The following is a 25,579-nucleotide window of genomic DNA, read 5'->3' on the forward strand; positions in this document are numbered from 1 at the left end:
GGCCAGGCTGAAGATTAAGAAAAGAGAGAGGGAGAGAGAGAGAAAAAAAGGGAGGGAAGTCAACTATTAAAGGTTAACAATGGAATATACCAAAGCTTTATGGAGAGGGGAGGAATGTTTTGATTCTGCAGCAAAGGGTATTAAATTCCAGGCCTTATGCTGTTAAGTGAGAAGTGGAACACTGTGTTAGGGCATTATTCTAAGGGAGCAAACTCCTGTATAGACTTCCTACAAGGGCTACTTCATGTACCCTTGTACCAATATGTAACAATATTTTCATATACACAAGACCTAATTCCATGAAAATAATAATAACATTGACTAATAACTCTGGATGTCCTACTGTTCCATACTCTGAATACTCAACATTCTATTTGTTTGCACTTAGAAACATTGACATCTTTCTTATATGGACAAGAATACAAACAACACTTTTATAAACCATCTTCCGAAGAGAGCAAGGGGAGTATATAGGGCTTGGAGGGAAGAATGGGTAGAGCGTAATTTGCAATTATATTACACTCTAAAAAAATGTTTCAAAAGAACATAAAATTTATCACATGAAATAATAAATATGTAAAAAGGCAAAAAAGTTTTAAAAACAGAAAAACATGCCAAGTTACATTTAGAGATTACCCTAGCTCTCACATAATAATGTTCTAAAACCATAACAACCAATGAAAAACTAATTTCATTGCATATAGCATGAGTGAAATTAATAGCAGCTTGAGTGACTTATGGTCCAATACATTTGGACTCTTTTTTTTTCCCTCTAGTATGCACCAGAAACTCTGGCTAATGTCCAAATAAATCTAATGGAATTTAGCAGAATGACCTTCCAGCAGTTTCTAGCCTTGTACACACACACACACACACACACACACACACACCGAACACACACAACGACATACACACAACGAACACACACACTCACCCTGACATCCTGAATGAGTCCTAGCCTCTGTTCAGGGTAGACCCCCCAAGTAGCTTTAGAGTGTTATCAGTTATTAACTATGTTCAGTACCCCAAAACAAATGTCTATTATCTTCAGATCAAGATGCTACTGTGCATATCAAAATATTTATATTTAATTTTTGTTTTTAAGTCTGATGATGTTACTAAGGCCAAAATTACTCTGCTTCATTTCTGCCTTTCTTCTGGCTTCTTTTGCTAATCTTGAAGTTTTGTTTTCTACTGTCATACATTGAGTTCAGTAAGGACTGTAAGAAAAGGCACAGATCTACACACTGTTACAAAGGGCACAGTTCTACACACACAAAAAACCACACAGTTCTGTACACTGTAACAAAAGACACAGAACTACACACTACACTCAACCTTCAGGCCATCAGGAAAAATAACTCAAGTATTAGAGAACAACTCCAACCAAACAGATCCTGCCTTATACCCAGAAAATAAATGATTTTCAGTTAAACACAGCTTGTCATTTGTGGTTATAGAAAACAATAATTAAATTCTGTTCTCCAGGAAACAGGAAGTGGTGGATGAGCCAAATACATAAAAAGCTTGTATCGTGTAGGTCAGCATTCCTTATGGCATTCATCCCTTTTGCTACAGGAATGCAAACTGAACTGAATGTACTTAAGTGTTTTTAGGACTAATGTGAAATAAAACAAGAAAAAAAAAAAAAAAAAAAAAAAAAAAACCCTAACCACGGCAGATTTTCCTGTATGTAGCAAGTCAGCAGCAGCTAGCATGAACACTCTTTGAAGACAACTGGACTGTCTTCAGCTCAATTCCTCCTTACATTATTTTGCAGGGAAGCAGAATATAATACAGGTGAAACACAATGTGCATAGTCTATAAAGCTGTCTCTGGCTTTGTTCCTACCTCTACCCTTATCTAGCCCTGATCCATCTCCACTTCATCCATCTAGCCCCACTTTACTCTTCCTTCATGAGCCTCCTCATGGATCCTCACAGCACGGTTCCTTTGAGTTTGGCCTCTAAGTAACGGCTGATTCTCCATTTAGGCTTAATTAAATGACATGTCTATTGAGAAAGTTCATTCAGTGACTTTCTTTTTTTTTTAAGAATTATTTATATTTATTTTATTTATGAGTACACTGTAGCTGTCTTCAGACACTCCAGAAGAAGGCATCAGATCTTATTACATATGGTTGTGAGCCACCATCTAGTTGCCCTTCTGAATTTTGCCCTTCAATTCTGGGACTTGTACTCAGGACTTCTGGAAGAGCAGTCAGTGCTCTTAACCGCTGAGCCATCTCTCCAGGCCTTATTCAGTGATGTTCACTCCACAAAACTGTTTTTCATGATTCTCTTGTTTAAGCATAGGTTATTTTTCTTTCCATGCCAAGAAGTCTTGATGGTTTGGATCCATGGGAACCTGTAAAGCCGTCCTCCAGGAAAGGTTCTGAAGAATGGTAAGCCTTCCTCTGGTCAATGTATGAGAGTTTACAAAACATTGACCAGTGTGTACAAAAACTAGCAAATGCAACTTACTCCTCTGGAAGACTACAACTTGAGCCTGCTCCCTACAGCACCTCTGTGACTTTTACTTCTGGCATTGTACATAATAAACATCCTAAGGTTCCAGGTTGTTGTACATCATTGGTGCTGCTCCATCAGAGAGAGCATGGCCCATCTAATCCCAGATTTCCTGTACACGTGTCAGTTCTTGCTTTATCCCCTCATCACCCCATACTGGTTTCCAGTACCAACCCATTCAGGACATGGTTGCATCCTTTAGGGTATTATTTTGTACTGTATTATTAACCAATTCGATAGAAAGCTCATTAAGAGTAGCACCTGCTTAGCTCAAATCTCTATAGCCAATGGTTGAGTTATAACAGGCATTGACTTGTAAGTGAACGAATGAAGTAACTAATGAAAAGCTAATCACACCTTCTACCTACATACCCCTCACTACTTTTACAGCAGCATAGATTCTTTCTGCATTTCAGAGTTAAAATGAAGTGACTGAGGACTGGTATTAGTAAATTTTCTCCAGACATTGAGGGGCTACCTGGGGGAAAAAACATAAGGGAAAAGGATTTATTCTGCCCTTAACTTCCATAATGCAATGAAACAAAGAACACACCTCCATTACTAAAGGAAATAATATAGGCATATCAGGGATAGCTTAGATCAAATGAGCCCAAAACTCAGAAGGGCAAACAGCAAACCTATAGCAACATGTCTGACACCAAAACCTCATGTTAAAATCATCCGGGCTACAGATGAATGTGCATCCCTGCCCCTCCCACCCTGGAGCCAGCAGCACCATGCAGACACTCTCTCTTGAGCAATCTGCACCATTGAAGAAGTTCCTCAAGAATCTTGACATCTCTAGCAACATGGTGTCTCACTGTACCTTTTTGCCTTCAACGTACAGCTCCAAGTTTGACCCACCAAGAAGCTCATCTGTCCATGTACAGATTACCACAGGAGCTATCTAGAACCTTGGCGCAAGCGTCCGTACATCCTTCATGCTAGTAAAACAAGCATCCTGTGGACAATGCCAAACCCTGCTACAAGCTCTAGATATAAATGAACCACAAGAGGCAGTATTCTCTAACATGACTGTAACCTTCTATGTCAATGTAGAGGAACCAAGAGAACGCTCCCTTCTTTGGGTACCATTCATGCTGCCGCTGTAGAGTACAGTGCAAGAGAACTTTATGCCAATCTTCGTAATGGGAACTCCCTTTGCCCAAAACTACTTTGTGTGCATGTTCCTTTCCTTGCAAACACACGTTTTTCACATCTTTCTGCCCCACTTTCTCTCATCTCTCACTATAAATCTGGCTATAGACAGTGGTAGAGACTGAATGTTACATTGTCTTGAAATTTCCTTTACCAGTTATCCCATTGCTTCTGAGTTCCACCTCACAAAAACTTTCAGGACACAGGAATGATATTCATTCCCAATTCGTTCCCACAGGATAATATGAATGGCTTCTAGTTCTCAGTAGAACTTTTGTTGCCCTCTGAACCTTTGAACAGTGTTCACTGCCCACACTCTCCATTCATTCGCCTGCACTTTCAGAATTGCTGTTAAGCTCTACTTACAGGACTTCGGGTTTCACAAGGCCACAGCTCGAAACTCCTTCAAGCTCCTCCTGCAACCCAGTAAAGCCTACCTGCTCGGTGGTGCAGATCCCAGCACAGCAAGAACCCCACTTCTTACTTTTCTTGCTGTGTGGCAGAGTACTGGACATATAAACAACCTAAGAAAGGGTGGGCTAATTTGATCCCTAGTCTGAGCAGTCACAGCTCATCAGTGGTGAAGGCCTGGCAGAGTTTAAGACAGCTCCTGTGGTGGTAGCAGAGACAGAAAACAGAAACCAGGGTGGGGCCAGGCTGTACCTCTCAGAGCCTATGATCAGTGGCCTTCTTGCTATCTGACCTCACATATTACATATTACATATCACATATGATATTACATATCACATATTACAAGTTCCCAAAACTCTTATAACAGAAACCACAATTTGGGTACCAAGTGTTTGACCGTATTTGTCTATGAGGCCTTTTACATTCAAATCCAAGCAGGTCACACTCATGAGTATCTGCCCCCCTTAATCTTCTCTGGAGAGCTTGTTCTCAAAATTCAAGGCACAGGAAAATAAGTCAGAAGATGACAGCAAGACCAATACTGAGATCCCACAATTTAAATGTAAATGGCATGTGCAGGAATGTGAGTATTGGGTAGAAAATGTGCTTATCAGAATATAGGCTTCCCCATTTAACTTATAGCCACCTCATACATGAATTTGGTATTTTCCATTATGTTACAGTTAGACATTTGGGTCACCCAAAGTGTATGTTGCAAAATTTTTCCCAAGCAATTACCATAAGCATACCCAATCTCTTTCCTTCAGTTTCAGTGGGAAACATTTCTTCTATTCATATCAATAAAACAATCCCCCCATTGTGTGAGGCCTAGCTCCACACCCACACTGATCTCCCTGCAGATTTCAGCAGCGGTGACTTCATCATTTTTATATGCTCTTTTCAAAGGCAGACAAAAGCTCTCGGGTGAAAAAAGTTATAATTTCCACCATTTTGTGCTTTTTTGTAAATTACAGGCTGAAAAACACAATGCCACAAGATAAACCTGCTTTTATAATGGGAGAGAAATCTACAGAAAAGCAGACAAATCCCTATCCAAGGAAGCTACTTCTTTCAGACTTAACTATAATCCTGTCAAATTTTAAAATGTCATACTGATTTTTTCCTTTCATCTGCCCTTGAGAGATATTAATTAACAAAAAGCATTTTTTCATTAACTAACACTAATTGATGCACTGATTAAAAGACCTTATACAAATTAAGAGCTGGATGATTGTTTTTATTGTGAAATAAAGGAGGAAAAGATGGGGTGGCTTTGAAGATAAGAGCATATTGTACTGCACTGATGTGCAGACAGCTACACAGAATTGTCAGGTCACAACAGTTAAAGAGGACAAACGTCCTGATGGGGATCTGGAGTTAACAGTTAGAAAACTGAGAAGCCAGCGAGTGATAAGCAGGAATGACAGCTCATTCCAACATCCACCGAGGTCTTAAAGGACACCCAAACTTCAGTTTTAAAAAAATCTGCAGTGACAAGAAGAAACATGAAAGTTCTCACTTTGCTAGGGATATTGGGGTTCTGGGTCACGAACTCTCAAAAGTGTAGATTAAAATATTCTTTTGGGAAAGAGTATCAGCAGAGAGGTCTGATTGATTAAACAAAGAATAAGATCACGAATAACAAAAAGGTCCATGAGTTAAAGAGAGGGGCGCAAAGGTGGAGGTCTCAGAGCAAACAGAGTTAAGTGGTCAGGAAAACAACTACAGAAGGAGCTTTCTGCCATTGAGCTAGAAATTATAGGACAAGCTTAACTTCCCCTTAAAAGGAGCTGAAATTGTCTTTCTAAAAAAAAAAGAAAAAAGAAAAAAAAAGAATACTAGGGGGGTCTAGAGGAAGCATGAGAAATGAAGAGAAAAAAAAAAGAGAGAAAAAAAAAAAAAAAACCAATGTTCCAATAAGTAGTGATGTACTCCAGGCAGACATATCTACAAAACAGATTCAAACTAGCCTACTTGCTACAAATGAAACATTGCAGAAATGAAGAGTTGCTACAAAGGCTATAGCAGCCATCAAATGTGTGCTTATGTCTACAACAAAGAATGTGCACCATCAATATCTTTTATCATACCCTTTCCACTGTGTAATGTAGATGTTCTTGACATAGTGCAGAAGCTGATGAATGCAGGCAGCAAAACTGACCTCTAGATGCTGACTGCCAGATATCATAGCTGCTTCTCTGCTGTCCAAAATCGTAATCCTAACTCCAAAGAACTTTTGCGATCATACCATATATGTTAAAAATTCATCATGCTACTTATAAATTCATCCTGGAAGCAAAATTCTTCAATAAAAACACAAAATGATGTTTAAATTTGATTTTGTCTTGAACACTCTTGATTTCTCTGTCTATGATGATTATAATTGTGAGTTTTGCTGGGTATAATAGCCTAGGTGGGCATCTGTGGCATCCCATGGGAGAGAGCCAACCCAGGACACTGTTAATTATACTCTGCTACACTTGCAGACAGGAGCCCAGCATAACTGTCTCCTAAGATGCTTCACTGAGCAGCAAATGGAAACAGAGGCATATCTACCATTTAGAATCTCTGTTGAGAAGGTGTAATTCTAAGTCTACCTTTGTTTGTAACTTGGTCTTGGTCTTTTTCCCTTGCAGATTTTAATATTCTTTCTTTGTTCTACAAATTTAGTGTTTTGATTATTATGTGATGGGCAGATTTTTTTTTCTAATCCAACCTAATTAGTGTTCTGTAAGATTCATGTATGTTTTATAGGCATTTCTTTCTTTAGGTTGGAAAATTTTTCTTCTATGATTTTTTTTAAATTATTTTCTGGTTTTTGTAGCTGGGACTCTTTACCTTCTTCTACTCTCATGATTCTTAGGATAGGTCTTTTTATGGTATCACATAGTATTCCCAGATGTTTTGTGTCAGGAATTTTTTAGATTGGACATTTTTTCTCGGACTGAGGTACCAAGTTCTTCTATTATAGCTTCTACACCTGAGATTCTTCCATCTCTAACACTCTGTTGAAGATTCTTGCATTTGTTATTTCTGTTTTCTTTCCTAAGTTTTTCATCTCCACGATTTTTTTGAGTTTGTGATGCTGAGGAGACAGCTATGACCTGAAGGTGTCACATTGCCTTGGATTTTGTTGATTCTGTTCTTATACTGGCATTTTGTCATGTGGTTGACCCTGGATGTTCCTGGTGCAGCACGCCTCCAGTAGGCACCCTTGTACTTCAAGTGGTGGGATGAGACATCAACCAACCCACAAAACCTTCAACCTAAAATCTGTCCTGTGTACGAGATGTCTGGGATAAAGGGGGAACAGAGATTGAGGGGATAGACAACTAATGACTGGACCAACTTGAGACCCATCTTATGGGAGAGAGCCAACCTGTGTCACTGTTAATTATATTCTGCTACACTCGCAGACAGGAGCCTAGCATAACTGTCTCCTGAGAGCCTTCATCGAGCAGCAGATGGAAACAGAGGCAAACCTCAGGTAGAACTCAGAAAGTCTTGTGAAAGAGTAGGGGATAGAAAATGAGCAAGAGGAGGGGTCAAGGACACCACAAAAAGACTAAGGAGTTAACTAACCTGGGGATCACGGAGACTGAACCACCAACCAAAGAGCATGCAGGGACTGGCCTAGATGCTTTACACATTTGTAGCAGATGTGCAGCTTGATCTTCATGTCGGTCCCCTAAAACCTGGGGTGGAGGCTGTCTCTGATTCTGTTGCCTGCCAATCCATCCCCTTGCCTTAACTGGACTACCTGGTTGGGCCTCAGAAGGAGAGGATGTGCTCAGTCCTGCTGGGACTAGATGTCCCAGGGCTGGCTGTTACCGAAGGTGGTTTTCCTTTCTCTGAGGATAAGGCAAAGCATAATGTTGGAGGGATTTGTAAGGACAGACTGGGGGTGAGGGGCAGTGATCAGGCGTGTAAAGTGAATAAATAAATTAATGGAAAAAAAGGCAAAAAAGAAAACACAAACTAAATTAAACTATAATAAAATCAACTAGGCAAACAAAAAAACATTTCAAAACATAAAGTTGTCATTAAAATGGTTGTAGAAGTCTTCAATGGTGAAAGATATAAACAGTTCATGTATCTATCACATGGCTTCTGTTTTCCCAGCTTTAATAATAGAAGTTTAACTAGGAAGCTGATCAATTCATAATTGATACAAATACAGATATCAGTTTTCTCAATATCATGGTTATCTCCTCTATGGTCACAATTGTCTTTCTTTTCTCTCTTCATCTTCATCTCTGATACTTATAAGAAACATAATTTACTAGCCTCTAGTATGTGCTGGGAATTGGGTCTCCAGCTGTATCTGAGTCAGACTGTGGCAACACAGCATCAAGCAGGGCTTTTAGAACATGTCATGTATCAAGACTAGGACCATGAGAAACACTCAAAAGCAGTGGTTCTCAATCTGTGAGTCACAAACCACACAGGGGTCATGTCAGAGGATGGTTTCGGGTGCTGTATAAAGGTTGTCTTTGTATTATTCAAATGCTTACTTCTGCACCTGCAGAGAGTTGAACACGGGCTAGAGTTTGGTATTGTTATTTTTATGAAGAATCACCACTATCAGTGTTTTTATAAACATTCTTCTCCATCACCTCTGATTGCCTAATAAGGAGCCGATTAGCCAGTTAGCTAGGCAGAAGAGAATAGAGAAGGCCTTCGAAACTAAGTCAGGGGGTCCCAAAAAGGAGACCAAAGGAGAAAGAGAGGATAACAAGAGGTGTGGAGAGACCAGGAGGATTTGCCATAACATCACAATGACGAGCAGCCATGAGGACACACATGGACCAGAGCAAACCAGGGCAAGATGAGATTGCAAGTAATGGGACATTTGCCTGGGTATTATCAGCCTAGTTGGGTTAGAATAGCTCAGAACCTGCCAAGCTTAGGCTTGCAGCTCGTTAATAAAAATACCAGGTCTCTGTGTCTTTATTTGGGAGCTAAAACAGGATAGAAGGAACAAAGAAATGCCCCATCAGTTATTTGAGAACAGGAGGGCATAGATAGCCCCCTAAATAATTACTTTTACAGGGTCATGTATCAGATATCCTGCATATCAAATATTTACATTACAATTCATAACAGTAGCAAAAGTGTAGTTATGAAGTAACACCAAAATAACTTTATGGCGAGGGATCACCACTACATGAGGAATGGCACCAAAGTTTCGCAGCATTAGGAAGGTTAAGAACCACTCCCCAAGAGGAATGGGCAGGGGATTCAAAATGCTTCAATCCAAGTATTAGAAAATGAAGGCTCTTAGGGGAGGAGGAAAGTAGCAACGTTTGGTTTGAGTGATTCGTGTGCCTTTTCAGTGCTGCTGCCTTTCTACCACAAAAATGTGTGACAGTTGCTCCAACTCAGTCTTTGAATGCTTACATTTAGTTCCTTTCTTAGCACTTCCTCAAGAAGATGTCCTACAGATTCTTCTTCATCTTTTGTGTTCATGACCACACAGATCTCTTGTGAAATTTTCTCTGCAAGTAGAGATAGAAAAGTTTTAAAATGTTAGCATTCAAAGAAAGCACCAAACAAAGCCCTATTATCCTGAAACTTATGCTTGCTTGATTTTCATCCTCCTTGAGGAAGATGAGGAAGAGTCTAGCTCCAAACTAGGTACCTACTAAGACATCCTGATTCTATTTACCAGACAGGCCAATGCATTCATAAATTAAATGCTATTATAATAACCATCCATTATGTACAGAGATGATAAGCGAGAGATCTCTGTCTATATTTTAAAGGGAATAACTAGAAGTGACAATCATTTGTGTAATGACTGCCATCCTTCTTTGTTCATAAGTAGTCTCCCAGATTCTCAGAAATTTTCACCTATAGGTAAGTAAGTCCTTCTGGTCATGGCCAGAATTTCCCTGCCATGTATCTGCATTGTCAATTCAATACAGCACAGTTCCTGTTTGGACTCTTACCACAGCAAATGAAATTTTTCCTCAATCTTTCAAGGCTTATATGAGACAGCTTAAAAGTTAAAGTATGAACCATGTGACACAGAGGCATTCACCTCTGAACTTTCTGTTCACTCTCCCAAAAGATATGAAGTCCTCTTCTGGAGAATTCTGAGGTACTAAGGAATATTGCTACAGCTGTCAAGTACTGAGCCTTGAACTAAGACAACAAAACATAATTTAAAATAGTATTTCTCAATCAATTATTGGCTGAATCAGCATTTGACCCTGCTGCTTCATACATGGGAAGCTTATGTAATATGTTTTCTACATGAATTTATCAATTAATATTTTTTTCTAAAAAAAGCTTGGAAAGATAGCTAAAATAACACCACCAGTTACTAATACTCTTGTTACTAATTCCCATTTTACAAAGTGTCCTATATATTCACAAATCCATAGTATCATAGAAACTATGGTGACCATAGAGGAAAGAATTATTATAACTATGTATCTTGAAGTCAGAAGCCTTTATTACAGATAACTGACAGACTTTCATAAGACCCCCGGTTTTTTTAGTGACAAAAAAAGTACACAAATCTAAATTCTTTACATTTATAGGCCTATAGCTACCTTAGAGGACCAAACTGTGGGTAGAGGAAAGGCATGGAACACTTAGTGAGCCTTCAAACATCCCAATATTCTTTATTGCCACTATCTCACTTACTGGCTCAAAATAAAAATGTATGTATTATCTAAGTGTTATAATTCCTGTTTCTGCACCAGGATATTCAAATACATGTCTGTCCAAAAACCACACCTTCCTAGAATGAAAACCCAACTTGTAATAGTTTCCATAAACTTCTATTCACATGCTCTTTGCTCAGACCCTTCAGTGAGGAAAAGTAAGTCTACATAAACAAAGTAATTCCAATGGATTGAGATTGACAAAAATCTCTCTATTCTGAACATGGATCTACTATACTAAGTCATACTGCCTTTCCATCACCTCATCTCTTTGGGGTTTTATTTCCTTATTGATAAGGTTCTATTAATTCCTTGCAGATACATAACCCTGATAAAAGTTAGTTTGATGATGAATGGAGATGATTGAACCAGACTGTGTTATACAACACCACCAAGTTAAGGAACACAGACTGGTGACAAAAATCAAATAATTTTAATAATTAAATGAGATTAGAGCTTACTCTACAAAGGTGAGTGGCCTTTGCTTAGGAATGGAAGCAAGGAACTTGAAAAGAATTCAGAAAGAAAAAATGGAAATACTATCAAATCGGTTGAGGTAAAAAAAGGACCCATAAACACAGTGTGATCAGTAGGAAGCAAAATTGCTTGGAGGCAATGAGATGATTTAACAGGAAATACTAAGATGCTCAGTGAAGCCAAGGTCATGGAGGCCCCTCTCAAAAGACTGATTACAAGGTAACCAACCTTCAACCAGTGCCTTTTGAAATGAAGTCAACACAATCAATAGATCAGACTTGGAAGGAAATGTGGCCTTACGTATGCCTAGAAACATTTTGAAATGTTTCTAATGCACAAAACATTGAATCTATGACTACAATATTTCTGCCAACTCAACGTTTAATGTCTCAGTGCAACAGTCATTTTTGAAAAATTGATAAACTACAAATAAATAGTTGAGAATTTTTCAAATAAAAAGGTAACACATAGATTGTCCCTTCCTTGTCTAACCATATCCTCCTTATGCAGTTACAATCTTTCTGATCAATGTAGATTAATAGTAACAAAACTAAAGCTAAAAGCCTTCTGCCACCCTAAAAAGTATACTTAAAATGAATTCCAATTATATTTTGCATTTACCTTACACTCTATTTCAGCTATTCTAAATACAAAATGTTTTTTAGTTTTTTTATTCAGTTATTTATTTAGTTTTACATGCCCATGTTCCCTTCTCCCCCACTCCCTCCCTCTCTCTCCTCTCCCCTGCCCCCATCCACTCCTCCCTTCATTCTCCTCAGAAAAGGGGAGGCTTCCCATGAATATCAAGCAGCCTTGGCATATCAAGTTGCAGTAATACTAGGGCATTTTCTTCTTCATTTTCTTGAGACTAGACAAGGCAGTCCAGTTAGGAGAAAGGGATCCAAAGGCAGGCAATGTAGTCAGACACAGCAATTGCCTCAAATTCTTCTCCATCTTTTACCCCTGTACATTTTGTAGGCAGGACAAATTGTAGGTCTAAGGTTTTGGCACTGGGTTGGTGTCCCAATCACTGCAATGGACATCTTGCTGGGTTATAGGAAATGGCTGGTTCAGGCTTCATGTCCCCCATTGCTAGAAGTCTTAGCTAGAGGCACCCTCATGAATTCCTAGGAGTTTCCATTGCCCTAGCTTGTCCTAGAGATAACCTCCAATCCAGTTGTCTCTCCCAGTACTCTCTCCCTCAGTTCCTCTCTCCCCATTACTCCTGTTCCTATCCCCTCCCCCTCCCACCTTAGCCCCACCCTCCACTCACCCCAAGTCTCTTATTCTTTCTCAGTGAGCTAAATACAGAACTTTTACTTATGAATCATTCATTGCCAAGAAAATTTTCCAATCAGTTTCCATAGTTCTGAGCTTTACAAGAAGTAACAGGATTAAAAAACCCGCCTCTTTCAGTGATCATGATCTATCTCCCATTTCTTGGTATCTTTCTTCATTATTCGTAAGTAATGTGGTTTACAGCATCTGGCACAGTCATTTTAGTTTTGTTCTCAGTTGTTCGTTGGTAACACTTTCAGTTGATGTTTTAATTTTACATGCTCTTTCAAAATTATTCAAAATAATGCAAAATTATTTTATATAGACCTTATAGTAATTTTGTTAAGTTTATTTATAAGCTCTAGTCTTTATCATATATATATACACACATATAAAAATAGGATGATTAAAGTCTTTTTCTACTTTTAAAATCATAATTGTGTCTGATAATTTTAAATAAAATTTTAAATTCTGATTAAGTTCTGTCATATTCATAATAAATAGCTAAACTATTTGAAGGTGAGAACTGTTTTTTTGTCTCCTCTCTAGAGACTAGCATAAGACTGCAGAGTTTGGAAGTAGAGTCACTGTTTCAAATTATTAGAGTTCAAAAGCAGTATTCTGTATCAGTTTAATGTCTTAAAATGTGTATACATGAATTCATATGACTGTCACCATAGAGTATCTATAATGGCTTCAATGTCCTCAGGAACTTAATGTTCTTTTCTCATTTGGTCATAATTACTTAAGCCTTTAGTGCATTTCCTGATTAACTCTGCCAATGTACTAATCATTATATTAGCATTTTCCCAGAAAATTATTTGTTAACAAAGAGCTATGTAACAATATATATGTATAGGACTAATCCATCAGCCACTTAGCACACAGTTATGTGGCTGAGAAGAGAAGGACTCATGTGGAAATAATTAAGTAAATGCAGCAAAAAATGATCCTGTTTTGGATATGTGAAACCAGGTAAAAGCATGGAAGTTACCTGTGAGGGTCTTGCACCCTGTGATCTTGAAAACGTTTTTAGACTAAAAAGTATTCTCTCTGTACAAAACAATAAGATACAAAGAAAAATATACTAAAATAAATTAAAAGTAAAAGAAATTAAAATTCCCATCCTCACACATTAAAGATCATGAGAGAAAAACCTAAGTGAGGGTGATCTAGATTCAAGGCCAAGAAATAATGATAAATGGTTTATGCTTTCTGGGTGGTCGGCTCATAGAATAAAATTTCCCACCGTTTGTATATCATATCATACAGTGCTCTGAGACAGAACAGCTGTCTATCCTTATGCTTTCTATAGGACCTATGTATATATCATCTATTAACATTGGCTATTTCTCGATCTGTTCTACTCTAAGACTGGACATTCAAAACCTCCAACCAGCTCTCTAACTCGGTGCCTCGGCCTGGATGAGTACTCTTTTCTACTCCATATTCTTCAAACGCACAGACTTATTGTACTCAACGAGTTTCCAGCCTGCATTCTGTGAAGTTCTAAAAGTGATCTGAGGCATGGCCAGATTGGAATCTCTGCTTAGCTGACACAGACTTTGTATAATTTGAGGATCATAAAAGCTTCCCTCCTTAAAAAAGTATGCTAATTGCTACCATAGCTGATTAGCTCCCCTCCAGCAGTGTGACTCTTTTGAGGTAACATTTCAGTTTTCTTAATCTTTTTCCATAGTGTGGCAACTGGAGGATTGTGAGTTTAGAAAGACGTGGTGAGCCACCCATGCACTGAGTCTTTCTACTTCTAATGTAAAACTATTACAAAAAGAAAAACTAACCCCCACCAACCAACAGTTTTATCTGCACGTCTCACCAAGAATTACAGTTTAGCAATACTCTAAATAATCTCCCAATAATCTAAAGATGACATAGAAAATAAATAACATGTTTAACAATTATAGATAATGGGAACTGGACAAGTATTCAATAAAAAAGATTTATACAAATTCAATTCAGTATCTGAGACGCTGCTGGAAGTCTTAGGTCATACCCTAGTAAGGTGTTACAACAATGAGTTGAAAGATAGCACTAAAAATCAATTTTTAAGAAAAATCAAGCAAATATTCTTCTACTTAGCTAACTCACTTTATACTGTCGACATAATACAGTCTGAAAGAAAAATGATGATCATAAATGGGAATATATATCTAAAAATCTTTGTCTCATTACAGAAATATTAATATAACTAGCATTTACTTCCTGAGATGCCAGAATATGTATCATTGAATAAAACCATGGAATAATTGTGGGCCATTCTAGATTATTGTCCCACTACGTCAGAACCAGGGATCACAATGACAGGGGGAGATGGCTCAGTGAGTAAGACAACACACTGTAAAAGCATGAGGGCCTGAGTTTGAGTTCCCAGCACCCACTAAAATGTCCAGGCATAAAGTGGCAGAAACAGGAGAATCACTGACACTTGTCTGACTCCATGGTTAGTGACAGACCCTATGTCAAACCTATGTGAAAGAAGTAAAACAAAGCATGATAAGCAGGACATGGTAGGATTTCTGGCCTGAAGGCATGCAATGGACACAGGCATACACCTGTGCACATGCACACACACATGCACATGCACACGCACACACATACACGAATGTATGCACACACATACATGCACGCGCACACACAGAGAAACACATTTTTAAAAATTCTGTATTAAAGGCTCTAATACATAAAATTTAATTAATACAATTAAAGTGTTATGATATATGTCTTTTCCAGAACAAAGACAAAGCCAGTCAGTAAATGTCAGAGATTGTGATTATGAAGCACCTCTAATCTTAGGGAAAATATAAACTTAAATCTGATCAAACTTCAGGATCTAGTTATAATATCATCGAAGAAAAAGAATTGAAACAACACGGGACTGAATAGACATCAATATTTAGATAACCTATAGGCCAAAACAAAAGAAAAATAATTTTTAAAAGCCTATAAGGATGCAGTAACTTATATGCAACAGAATCTTGCATATCATACACTATAAAACCATTAAAAACAGAGCTTTTTACTGACAGAAACTTGCAAGTTCATTTTTGCTGGGTTAACTAAATACAATATCCCTAATTATAATTGTTGGTTTAGAAGTTAAAATGCCTTTCTTTATTCTCACTGGCCTAGAATTCACTGATAATTTTCCCCTAAGCTACCAAGTGGTTAATTATAACCTGTGTTATTACCCACCGGCTACTCCTAAACTGATTCCTAGTGATTTTGTTTTTTTATAAATCAAAGGTAATACTGTATATTGAATATCAAATAAAGGTGTTCTTTAAGTGAAAAGTAAAAAAAAAAAAAAAAAAAAAAAAAAAAAAAAAAAAAAAAAAAAAAAAAGCTTATAAGGATACATTAGGTGAATGTAAAATGCTTTTGTTTTAAAAGAAAGACGACACAAAACGTGATAAGAAAACCAGGTAGAAAATAAGCTTGGTAGTGCATGATTATAATTCTGGCTCTTGGAAAGTGGAGGTGAGAAGACTGCAGACAATTCAAAGATGCCTGGGCTACATAGAACAGCCAGAGCTACACAGCAAGAAGCCATCACAAAAGAAAAAAAAAATGTAATTAAAAAAAAAAGCCAGGAATAGTGGCACATGCCTGTATTCCTAGCACTTGGGAGTCTGACACAGAAGAATTACACTCTCCAGGCTACAAAATGAGAACATTCACACATATACAGATATAGAGGAAGGGGCACTGAGGAATGACTTCTACTGTTGAATACGATGCAGGTCTGGACTGTGTAAGATCTGGGGGAAACAATAACCTGAATACGCATCAGTCCTTTTAGCCACTGTATCTCTACTCATTCAGAAAGCATCTTGGGCTGGGGAGATGGTGGAGTCAGCAAAGTGTTTATCACAGGAGCCTAGATTTTTAGGACCCCTCTATCCGCATCCCCCCCCACCACCACCACACACACACACACACAAAGTCCTGGGGAAGAAGGAAAGGAGAATAGACAGAGACAGGTCTTGCTTGCCAACCAGTCTTATCAATCAGTGAGCTATGTGTTCAGTGACAGATCCTACCTGAGGAAAAATACAGTAGCGAGCAACTGAGGAAACACTAAGTATTAACATCTGAACTATACAACAAGATATTTATCAATTTGAATACTTTTTCAGTTATGAATTATTATTTGATTCCTTATATTTCTACTATCCTTGAGATTGTTCCCATATTTCAAGAGGATTGATTAGTGTAGCACTTCCTTAATTGGTGCTTTAAAATATTTGTCAGATAATTAAGGGAGAGAATAAATTCCGCTGGTCTTTTCTTTGTTCATTCTTGAACACTTTTTCCTCTAACCAATCTTGTGTCAGTGGTGGCCTTGCCAGGAACAGCAACTGTGTGGAAACAGCAGACCCTGAAGTATCTCAGAAAGGCACATTTCCCACAAATCAGGAGTTGCAGTGGCTTTGAAATATGGGCGAGCACTGTTACTGTTCTACCTCTCCTGTTGCTAAGTTCTCAGCATAAACAGAGTCATTGGAAATGTGAGGAAGTGTAGCAAGGTCTCATTTTTCCAGGAGAACATTGAAAGGGGAGAAGGTACAGAGGGAATATGGTGGTTCAATACTACAAACTCGGTTCCCGGGTGTACCCTTTGAGCTGTGCACAAATTTATTAGACCCAAAATATCATGCTGTAGAGTCTTAGAGTGGTCTGAGTGATAAACAACATACTTCATGGGCCTCTGAGCAACACTGCAGGCCACTGATCCACATAAAACCACAGAAGCTTTGAGAAATGCAATGGATGCTAAAAACACAAGGGAGTTAAAATGGGGGCTGTGAGAAACTGTGACTTACTACTGAAACACTAATAATTTGAACAGGACCCAAAGTTTTACAACAGACTATAACAGATAGTATCTTATATTCAAAATATTAAATATAAACAAGGTTGCTTGGTATCCAGGGAATTGGAAAACTTTCAACTCCATAGTTAAAGACTTACAGTATAGATAATTTTTCTGGGCTCACACACATATGTTGGAAATATCTAACAAATATTTTAGAGCACCAATTAAGGAAGTGTTACACTAATCAATGCTTGTGAAATATGACGGCTACATGTGATGTTCTTTTAGAAAGGTTTAACTCAGGTGCTATTGTAACAAAAATCTTTCATGAGCAAAACGAGTTATGGGCAATAATTCTGAAAAGTTTCTGAAGAACTAAGATTTAATTTATGATACTTATATTATTTTTTTTCAGATAATAAAGTCAAACACTAACATCACTCAGTTCCACAGACAAGAGAATCCAGGGCTATACAGTCACTTCTCTGTGACACTTCAAGTTTATTCTACCAGGCCTCCTTTTCCCCTGGATTGGCCTCTCATACCAAAACTTTGGAGTTCATAGGTAGATAAGAACTGTGTTTAATCCACAGGTAGTTAATTCTAGATGTTTGGCACCTGAAGCTCTAACTCACCCAAAGTAAGGGCAGTATTTTTTAAATACTGTTGAGGTCTGTGACTCAGAGTCCAATTTGAGGATCTACTTTCCATCCCTCAACGATGAAGAGTGATATTAACCAGGCTCTACAGTGAGAAACAGTGAGGGGTGCGTGCCTATAGTTCCAGGACATGAGGTCAAAGCCAGCTTGGGTTCCATAAGACCTTGTATCTAGAAGAAAAGGAGAAAACAGAGTGGCCCTACTGAGCCTGGGTACCCTTCTTAGTTACATATGAAAGTTCTTTATCATCAGGCCAGGGAAGGCTATTGTAGATGAATGGGGAAGGCAGGCAGCAAACAAAGGAAATAACCAACAAGCCATGACTACAAGAAACTAGTCAATAAAGTCTTGCAAGAACATTAAATAGACAGCAGGGTCTCCTTCACACAGGAGAAAGCTATGCTGACCTGTGAACATTGCAACTGAAAGACAACCACATGAAGGCATTATTTTTTTAAGATGTCATATCTAATCAGATCTTACCACATTTTAAAATGAATCACAGGGTACCAGAATGAAATTTGCTACCTTAGAACTGAGCACAAACAGTAAACATGTGGTATCTTGTCTTACCACAGATTAATGTGGAAGCCACATACATGTTTTACTATACTCTCATAGCATCTATTTTCCCCTTTGAGGATATGTTCATTCCAAAATCAGAAAAATAAGTTTGAAAAAAATTCTCTTTTAGATTTCAAGAAATGTCAGGGCACTTATAAAATGTGTCATGACTTTGAACAAAAATGACATAGTTATGTTTGGGGCTTTCTGTAATACCTACCCTAGAGAGAAGCATAGGTGGCTAGCTTCTAACCTTACTTTCTTGATGCTTAGTAGCTCACTGTGACCTTTGACACTTTGAAAATGACAGATTTCCTTGACTGTACTTGAACTGACATTTCACTGATGACAAATTAAGACAATTATAAGATTAAACAAACAAGCAAACTATACTTTCTCTAATCTTGACCCAAATATTTCACTTTCTAATTTACATCTTTCTTAACAATAAAATGCCTGGAAAACAAAGCTCCTTTTAAATTATGTTACGGCCTTCCTATTCTTACTAATGAAAGCTTGACGCAAATGTTCTTGACGCAAATGTTTTCACATATTCACACAAGATACCATCACAGCACTGTTTTGAAGAGGGTAAAGAACAAAAACTATTATGTACAAAGAAGTCTTGGTATTAATGGGGGAAATGTGGAAAATTAAGTATCAGTCCAAAGCCAGAAACATCAAAAAGCAAGGTTTCAGAGTAAATCTTAGCTGTCACTTTGCATTGTCCAAAGAAACATGTTTAATACAAATGGCACCATCACCAAGAGTTTAACAAGAAAACCCTGACAAGGACATGCCACAGACAGAGAGTGGCCGGGGTGCACCCGGTGGAAACCTGACTTCCCCTGGCTCATCTTTTCAACTACATTCAAAAGTTTCAAAAGAATTTTGCACTTGAAATCACAATGCTAAGTAAAATTTAAAAGATCCTTACGAAATTAAACCATTCGTTTTCCATGTGCGTAAGACACCAAAGCCAACACAGTGAGTTCTGTTTCCATAATGCTGAACCTTGTCTGCCTGCAATTCTTCTTCTTTCCAGTCAGAGCCTATTTAAAAGCACCACTACGTCCTTTCATGCATGTGCACAAAGGAATTCAAACGCTGTCCTGTCAGCAGAGGGTTTTTTTAAATGTGAGGAAGAAACAAAGTATAAGGATACAGATTTGGTCTTCTTAATATTGTAAAAGAAATGCACCTGTACATTGATGTTTAAAATACGGGAGGTGGAGACGGTATTTTCCAAATAAAATATAGTTTATTAGCCAGTAAAATATCAGACAAATAAATTGTCCTCTAAGTAAAACAAAGGGAAAACAATACACAATGACCAGGGAAAAGACACAGATCTTTTGTGAATTTATATTAACTAATTCTAACTAAAAGCAGCTTAAAAATCATTTTCAATTTTAACTTTTTTTTTACTTTTTACAGAAAGTATCTAATAAAAAGAGGCACCATGAGCCATTTTTATAGCATAAGTTTACTCAAGTTTGTACAATTATGACCAGAAAAGAATAAAATGAATTTCTATAACACCTTTTAATCACAAAACAGAATGGATTATAAGAGTTCCTGAAGGGCAATATTGAAAATATAAATGCATGCTGTTAATGAAAAAATTCCATAGGGGCTCTTTTCTTAGAAAACTTTTAGAATATTGACCCTTTTGCCAAGATGTGGTCAGCATATTAAATTTAGTGTGGTTTGAGACTGTTTGTATGGCTTGTGTACATCTAGATAAAGTATGCTAGGACTGGAGTCTGTTACCACTTTAACATCTTTGGAGTTTGTCTGAACTTGCAGAACAGGCTTGGGTGGGCTCAAGCAGTTTGTGGACTGGGTGGGAAATACAGTCCTCCTTTGTTCAGTGGATGTTTACAAACGTATCAGTCAGCCTAGGGTTTTGTTGTACTAATTAATCACAAGACTCTGAAAAGATTGTTTTTATTTTCATTTCAGAATAAAAGCTGGAAAGAGTTAAACACTAAATAACATGGACCAAATTTAACATGCTACCTTAAGAAAAAGAAATGTTGGGTTTGCCTTGTTTTATGTAAGAATAACAGTAATTTGTAATTAACTGCATTTTAGCACAGACTCTATGAAAGACAGCCATAAGGACAACCATGGCACCCTGGAAGTAGGAACCCAGGTAGGCAATTATGCTGAGTTAAATCAAGTTCAAAATTGGCAGAAGATGAGAATTAGATGGGGAATTTTATCTCTATTTGGAGATCCAAGTCATACATAATCTTGCCTGAAATTAATGACTGAAGTCAAATATTAATGAAATAAAACTTTGTTTTCCTGGCAATGAGGTGTCCATACTAAACCAAAGATGGTGAATTGATTATAAATTAATATGGACCAAACATTTTATTTATATAATCAAATCTGTTATTCTAGTAAGTAGTAAATTTACCAGTACAGAATGTTCTTGCGTCTGACATAAGACTGTTTTATTTATCCTAGCAAAGTTTTATAGTGTGAAAAATACTAAATGAACAAGAAAATAGTCACATCAAATCACTTCTTACCTATTCAAGGAGAGAACAGCTGAAAGATACCAAATTACAGAATACGCAGCAAACATCATAGCATGTAAAAAGTTACAAGTTTTACCCTAAGATAGGAAGGTGCTGTTTACAGAGACCAGTTTTATAAAAAAATAAAGAATAGAGAGCCTTAGCAACACATAACTCATCACTTTAAACGATTCTTCTGTCATTCCATTTTTATGTTTGTTCTATCCCTGGGCATTTCTAAAAATCTACCAGTTAGTTATCATTTTTAGGAGCCTATGTGATGTCATCAGTAGGTACTCTAGGAAAACTACTAGAAGCCGAGAACTTTATTCTTCAGAAGGTCAGCTAAAGACACAGTGCTGAACGGAAGAAAGGAAGGAAGGCCGGACAGGGGGAATGTAGAAACAGCCAGGATGCCCACTGAGAGAGCATTTGGTACCACCCTAATTGGCAGTATGAACTTGGGAAGGTAGAGTCTAAAACTTAGACAAAGTCTAATGCAATAGCCATTTTTATTCAGGGCCTCAAAAAACTTATAGGCTCAGGGAACTCTGAGTGTTAAGCAAGGTCATGTGAGTCAAGTTCACTTGAGTACAAGTCGTATTCAGTCACAAGGGCAACTCTTGCTTAGAAGCATCACTCTGAATAATAGTGGGTAAGACTTTGAGTAATCTAAAGTAAATCCACTCCTACGATTACACCAGAGGAGGGCTGGAAAGCACATTCTGCAAACAAACCTATGTTTCAGGGGAACAGAGGTTATAAGACATTTGCCTTTTTTACTTGGAGTTTACTCACAAGCTCAGAACTCTCCTCAGACAGCTTGATTCATGAACCATGTTCTTACACCAGATCACTCTCCTGCTCAGAAAACAGGTCTGCATGGTTAGGGCTAAAAAGAAGACATGACTCTAAAACCAAGTAGGCATATCTATAGTGTATATCTGTATTTCAATTGTGGATCATGTTCTTTCCAATTTTGAGTCCAAGAAGAATTTTCTTCTACCCCATTTCCCTACCCACAAAATTGGAGGTATAATAACTACCATACATTAGTATTATGTTAAAAAATAAATGATTTAAGATGCCTGGTATGAGTGCTATATGCCCTCAAACAACATAGCTACATTACAACAATATTTAATGACACAGGGATAGACGGACAGATAGGCCAAATCAAGATATATATCTTTTATAAGCAGAAAGACAGTAATTTGGGAAGGGAAAGCCATACATTCCTAAACTATAAATCTTCAAGAAAAAAAAAACATGCCTGTATATGTTGCCACAATTTATTAAACCCAAAGCAATATCAGCAGACAGACAGGAAACAAAACAGAAGATACTCTTCCATGTTTATTGAGTCATGATTCTGAAGCAAGTTCAAATCACATTGACTTTGTGAGGAACACTGAATCCACTAAGTTCTTAAAATAAAAAGACTTATTTTGTTATTTAATTTCACGATAAAATGAGTGCTGAACCTAAACTAACTGGAAACTTTGTGGTGTTTGTCACATTGAACATAAACATTTATGCATCACAAGTGTCATTTTGTGGTGAATCAAATTTTGCTGGTGATATAATAAATGATGTATTTTTAGATGCCCTGGACAGACAATACTTTTCCGAGAAGACATGAGTACTTAAATGGAAATCTAGTTCCAAGCACAGGATACCTCCCTATGACTTCGTACTCTGGGAATCATAACACTACCTAAGTCATTGATTGGGGGAGATAAAGAGCTATAGACAAAACGTTCCAAACAGTGCTCAACAAAAAGCTAGAGCCCAATATATGCTGGGAATGAGTGCTTACAAGTATATTGTGAAGCCAGCCTGGAATCCCATCTACCCAAGAGACTAAAGCAGAAAGGAACATCACAAGCTAAAGGACAGCCTTGACAACTTAGACCCAATGTCACAATAAAAAAAAAAAAAAAAAAAAAAAAGGAGGAAGGGAGGGTGTCCATGGTAGACCACTTGCCTAACATTTTCAAGGCCATGGTTGCTTGGATTCAATCCCAAGTACAAAATAAATTAAATAAACCACATAAGAACTTTGACCATTTATTAAAAGTGATGGTTAATTTTACGCAACTATTTGATGGAGAAAGGGCTGTCCAAATAGCTGGTAAGCTCTGATTGTATCTGTGAGAGAACTGGAGTTTCTGGGAGAGGTCAGCATTTTAATGTGCATACAAAACAAAGCAATGACCCTCATCAGCATGGGGAGAGTAGCATTCATTTTATCCAGGGTCTTTGCTAGAATGAGAAAACAAAAGACAGAAGGAAGAATTCTCCTCCCTCTTTGAAGCTGAAACATCCATATTCTTCATTTGGTCTCAGTTTTGGTCCAAACAATAATGGATAATCTAGTTCTCTGATCTTTGGGGTCTGATGGAAACAATACCGCAGACTTTCTTGGACCTCAAGCTTGCAGATGGCCATGGACAGAAAAACAGGGAAGACATAAAAAGGAAGAGGACGACCTCTGCTTGAAAACTCAAGCAGGTGGGAATCAAGCATTCCAGCCCAGTTAATGGCATGTACTATGAACGTTGTTAATGTGGAGATAATATTCATTTTATACAGATACTTAAGAATATTAAAACAGCAATGAAATATGCTTCAGGCACAAATATATACACTCCCGAATATTGCTTTATTCCTCCCCCCAGATATTATCTGAGAGTCTCACAAGCACGACCATTAACTTTTGTTGACAGAGGAAACATCTTAACTTCCCATGCAGTTCTTGTGGTCTTGGGTTTTATAGAGGACAAATGAAATTTGTCTGCACATCTCAGGAACCACCCAATGATCTCATTTAGATTCCTTAGCAATCCTGGGAAGATGGAACTTCAGAACCCATTGACATCAAATACATGAGAAGCCCACACCCACACTTGGCTTGTGCACTCTTTCCCTGAGTGCTTTTTTTCTAACCTGTTACTGAATAAAACAATTACTAAACTCAAGTTGTGCTTCATACTGACTTTAAACTCAAATTGTGCTACATACTGACTTTAATCTCAAATTGTGCTTCATTTGTGACTTTTTCTAAATTTTTTGCAGCAAAGTCAAGACTCTCAACTTCACCTTAGTGGAAACTTGGAAAGGAACTCTTGGGGACACAACAGGGAGTTTCATTAATCTGTGTCTCTGGCCCATCTTCCTACTGTTGCTAAGATGAATCTCTTCCTGTATGTCTATACTTCTAGGTATTGTATTGTTTTCCCTGGATAACCCTAAGTTATATAGTTGGAAAAGGCAAGCTTGCAAACAAATAATTTTAATAGGCCTCTGCTAACCACCTTGTATTTAACAATTTGTGTGCATGTGTGTGGCAAGAGTGCATATAAATGTACAGACATGTGTAAGCCAGACATTGGGTGTCAGAATCAGCTGCTTTCCATCCAGCGTTTTGATATAGAGTCCCATAGAAAACCTGAGCTCACTGATTCACCCTGGCTGGCTGACCACTGAGCTTCAGCGATCCTCTGTCTCACCAGCACTGAGATTACACATGTACACTAGCATACACTGCTGTGTCTCACAGTCTCAAAAATCCAAAAGTAAAACTCCAAGTCTTCTTCCTCCTGATTCCAAAGGTACTTCAATTATCATTGTTGGTGCTAAGTACAAGTCAATGAAAGAGGTAAAGAAATACTCATTTGGAATTGGAAGACTATAGCAAGACTCTAACCTTGAATTGCAGTAGAAATACCTTAGATGTATATGACCTATAGGAGACTATAAAGAGCACCCTTAACCAATGTTTCTCAAATATGAATTACAATGCAATTACCTAGGGTTCTTACCAAAACAGATTCTGATTCACATGGGATTGGGACTGAAGACTATAATCTCAGGGTGTCCAAAAATCACATGACTGCTGACCTGGCTGTCTAGAGAGTATGAAGGCCCCAGAGATGTAGCCCTATATAGGCCCGGGAACATCAGAATCTCCTCTAAAGTCCTAGAAATAAACACCTTAAACAATAAGGACATTTAGTTTCCAGCTAAATCAACTGCCATGTAAAATCACTTAGAATTAAATAGAACACCTTGAAAATACCATGTTAGAAACTGTTACCTAAAGAAAAAAAACAGTTAGCTTAAAATAATTGTGTTTGCATGTCTGCTGGCTCTAAAAATATGTGGGGAAAGTATTACAACATGGAAAATCAGCAGTTTGAGACAGTTATCTTCTTCCTGCTCACACCACCCCTCTACCTAAGCAATGCACAGCTTACTTAGAAATACAATAAACCCAAGTATTCTATGTCGTTGTATTAAAAGCATAAACAACCACAGCATGACTTTGCCAACCGCTCACAAAGAAATATTTATACATTGCCTGGCTGATATGTAAATATATGTCAACTTTTTGATTTATGGTTATAGATTAACTATTTATAAGCACAGAAACACAAATTATATGACATTAATGGTTTG

The 25,579-nt window shown here is 37.7% G+C and overlaps 1 protein-coding gene across 3 annotated transcripts in view; it reads right to left on the minus strand.

Annotated features, from left to right (window-relative positions):
* Positions 1 to 25,579, minus strand: part of Crppa (CDP-L-ribitol pyrophosphorylase A) — a 259,711-nt gene that overhangs the window by 161,281 nt on the left and 72,851 nt on the right. For all 3 annotated transcript variants that reach the window (XM_034514436.2, XM_076941969.1, XM_076941970.1), the window contains exon 6: positions 9,499 to 9,596. In XM_034514436.2, the coding sequence (XP_034370327.1) occupies positions 9,499 to 9,596 (98 nt within the window). The remainder of the gene's footprint in view (positions 1 to 9,498; positions 9,597 to 25,579) is intronic.

The sequence above is a fragment of the Arvicanthis niloticus genome, chromosome 11 (genome assembly GCF_011762505.2).
Source record: "Arvicanthis niloticus isolate mArvNil1 chromosome 11, mArvNil1.pat.X, whole genome shotgun sequence".
Classification (NCBI taxonomy): Eukaryota; Metazoa; Chordata; class Mammalia; order Rodentia; family Muridae; genus Arvicanthis; species Arvicanthis niloticus.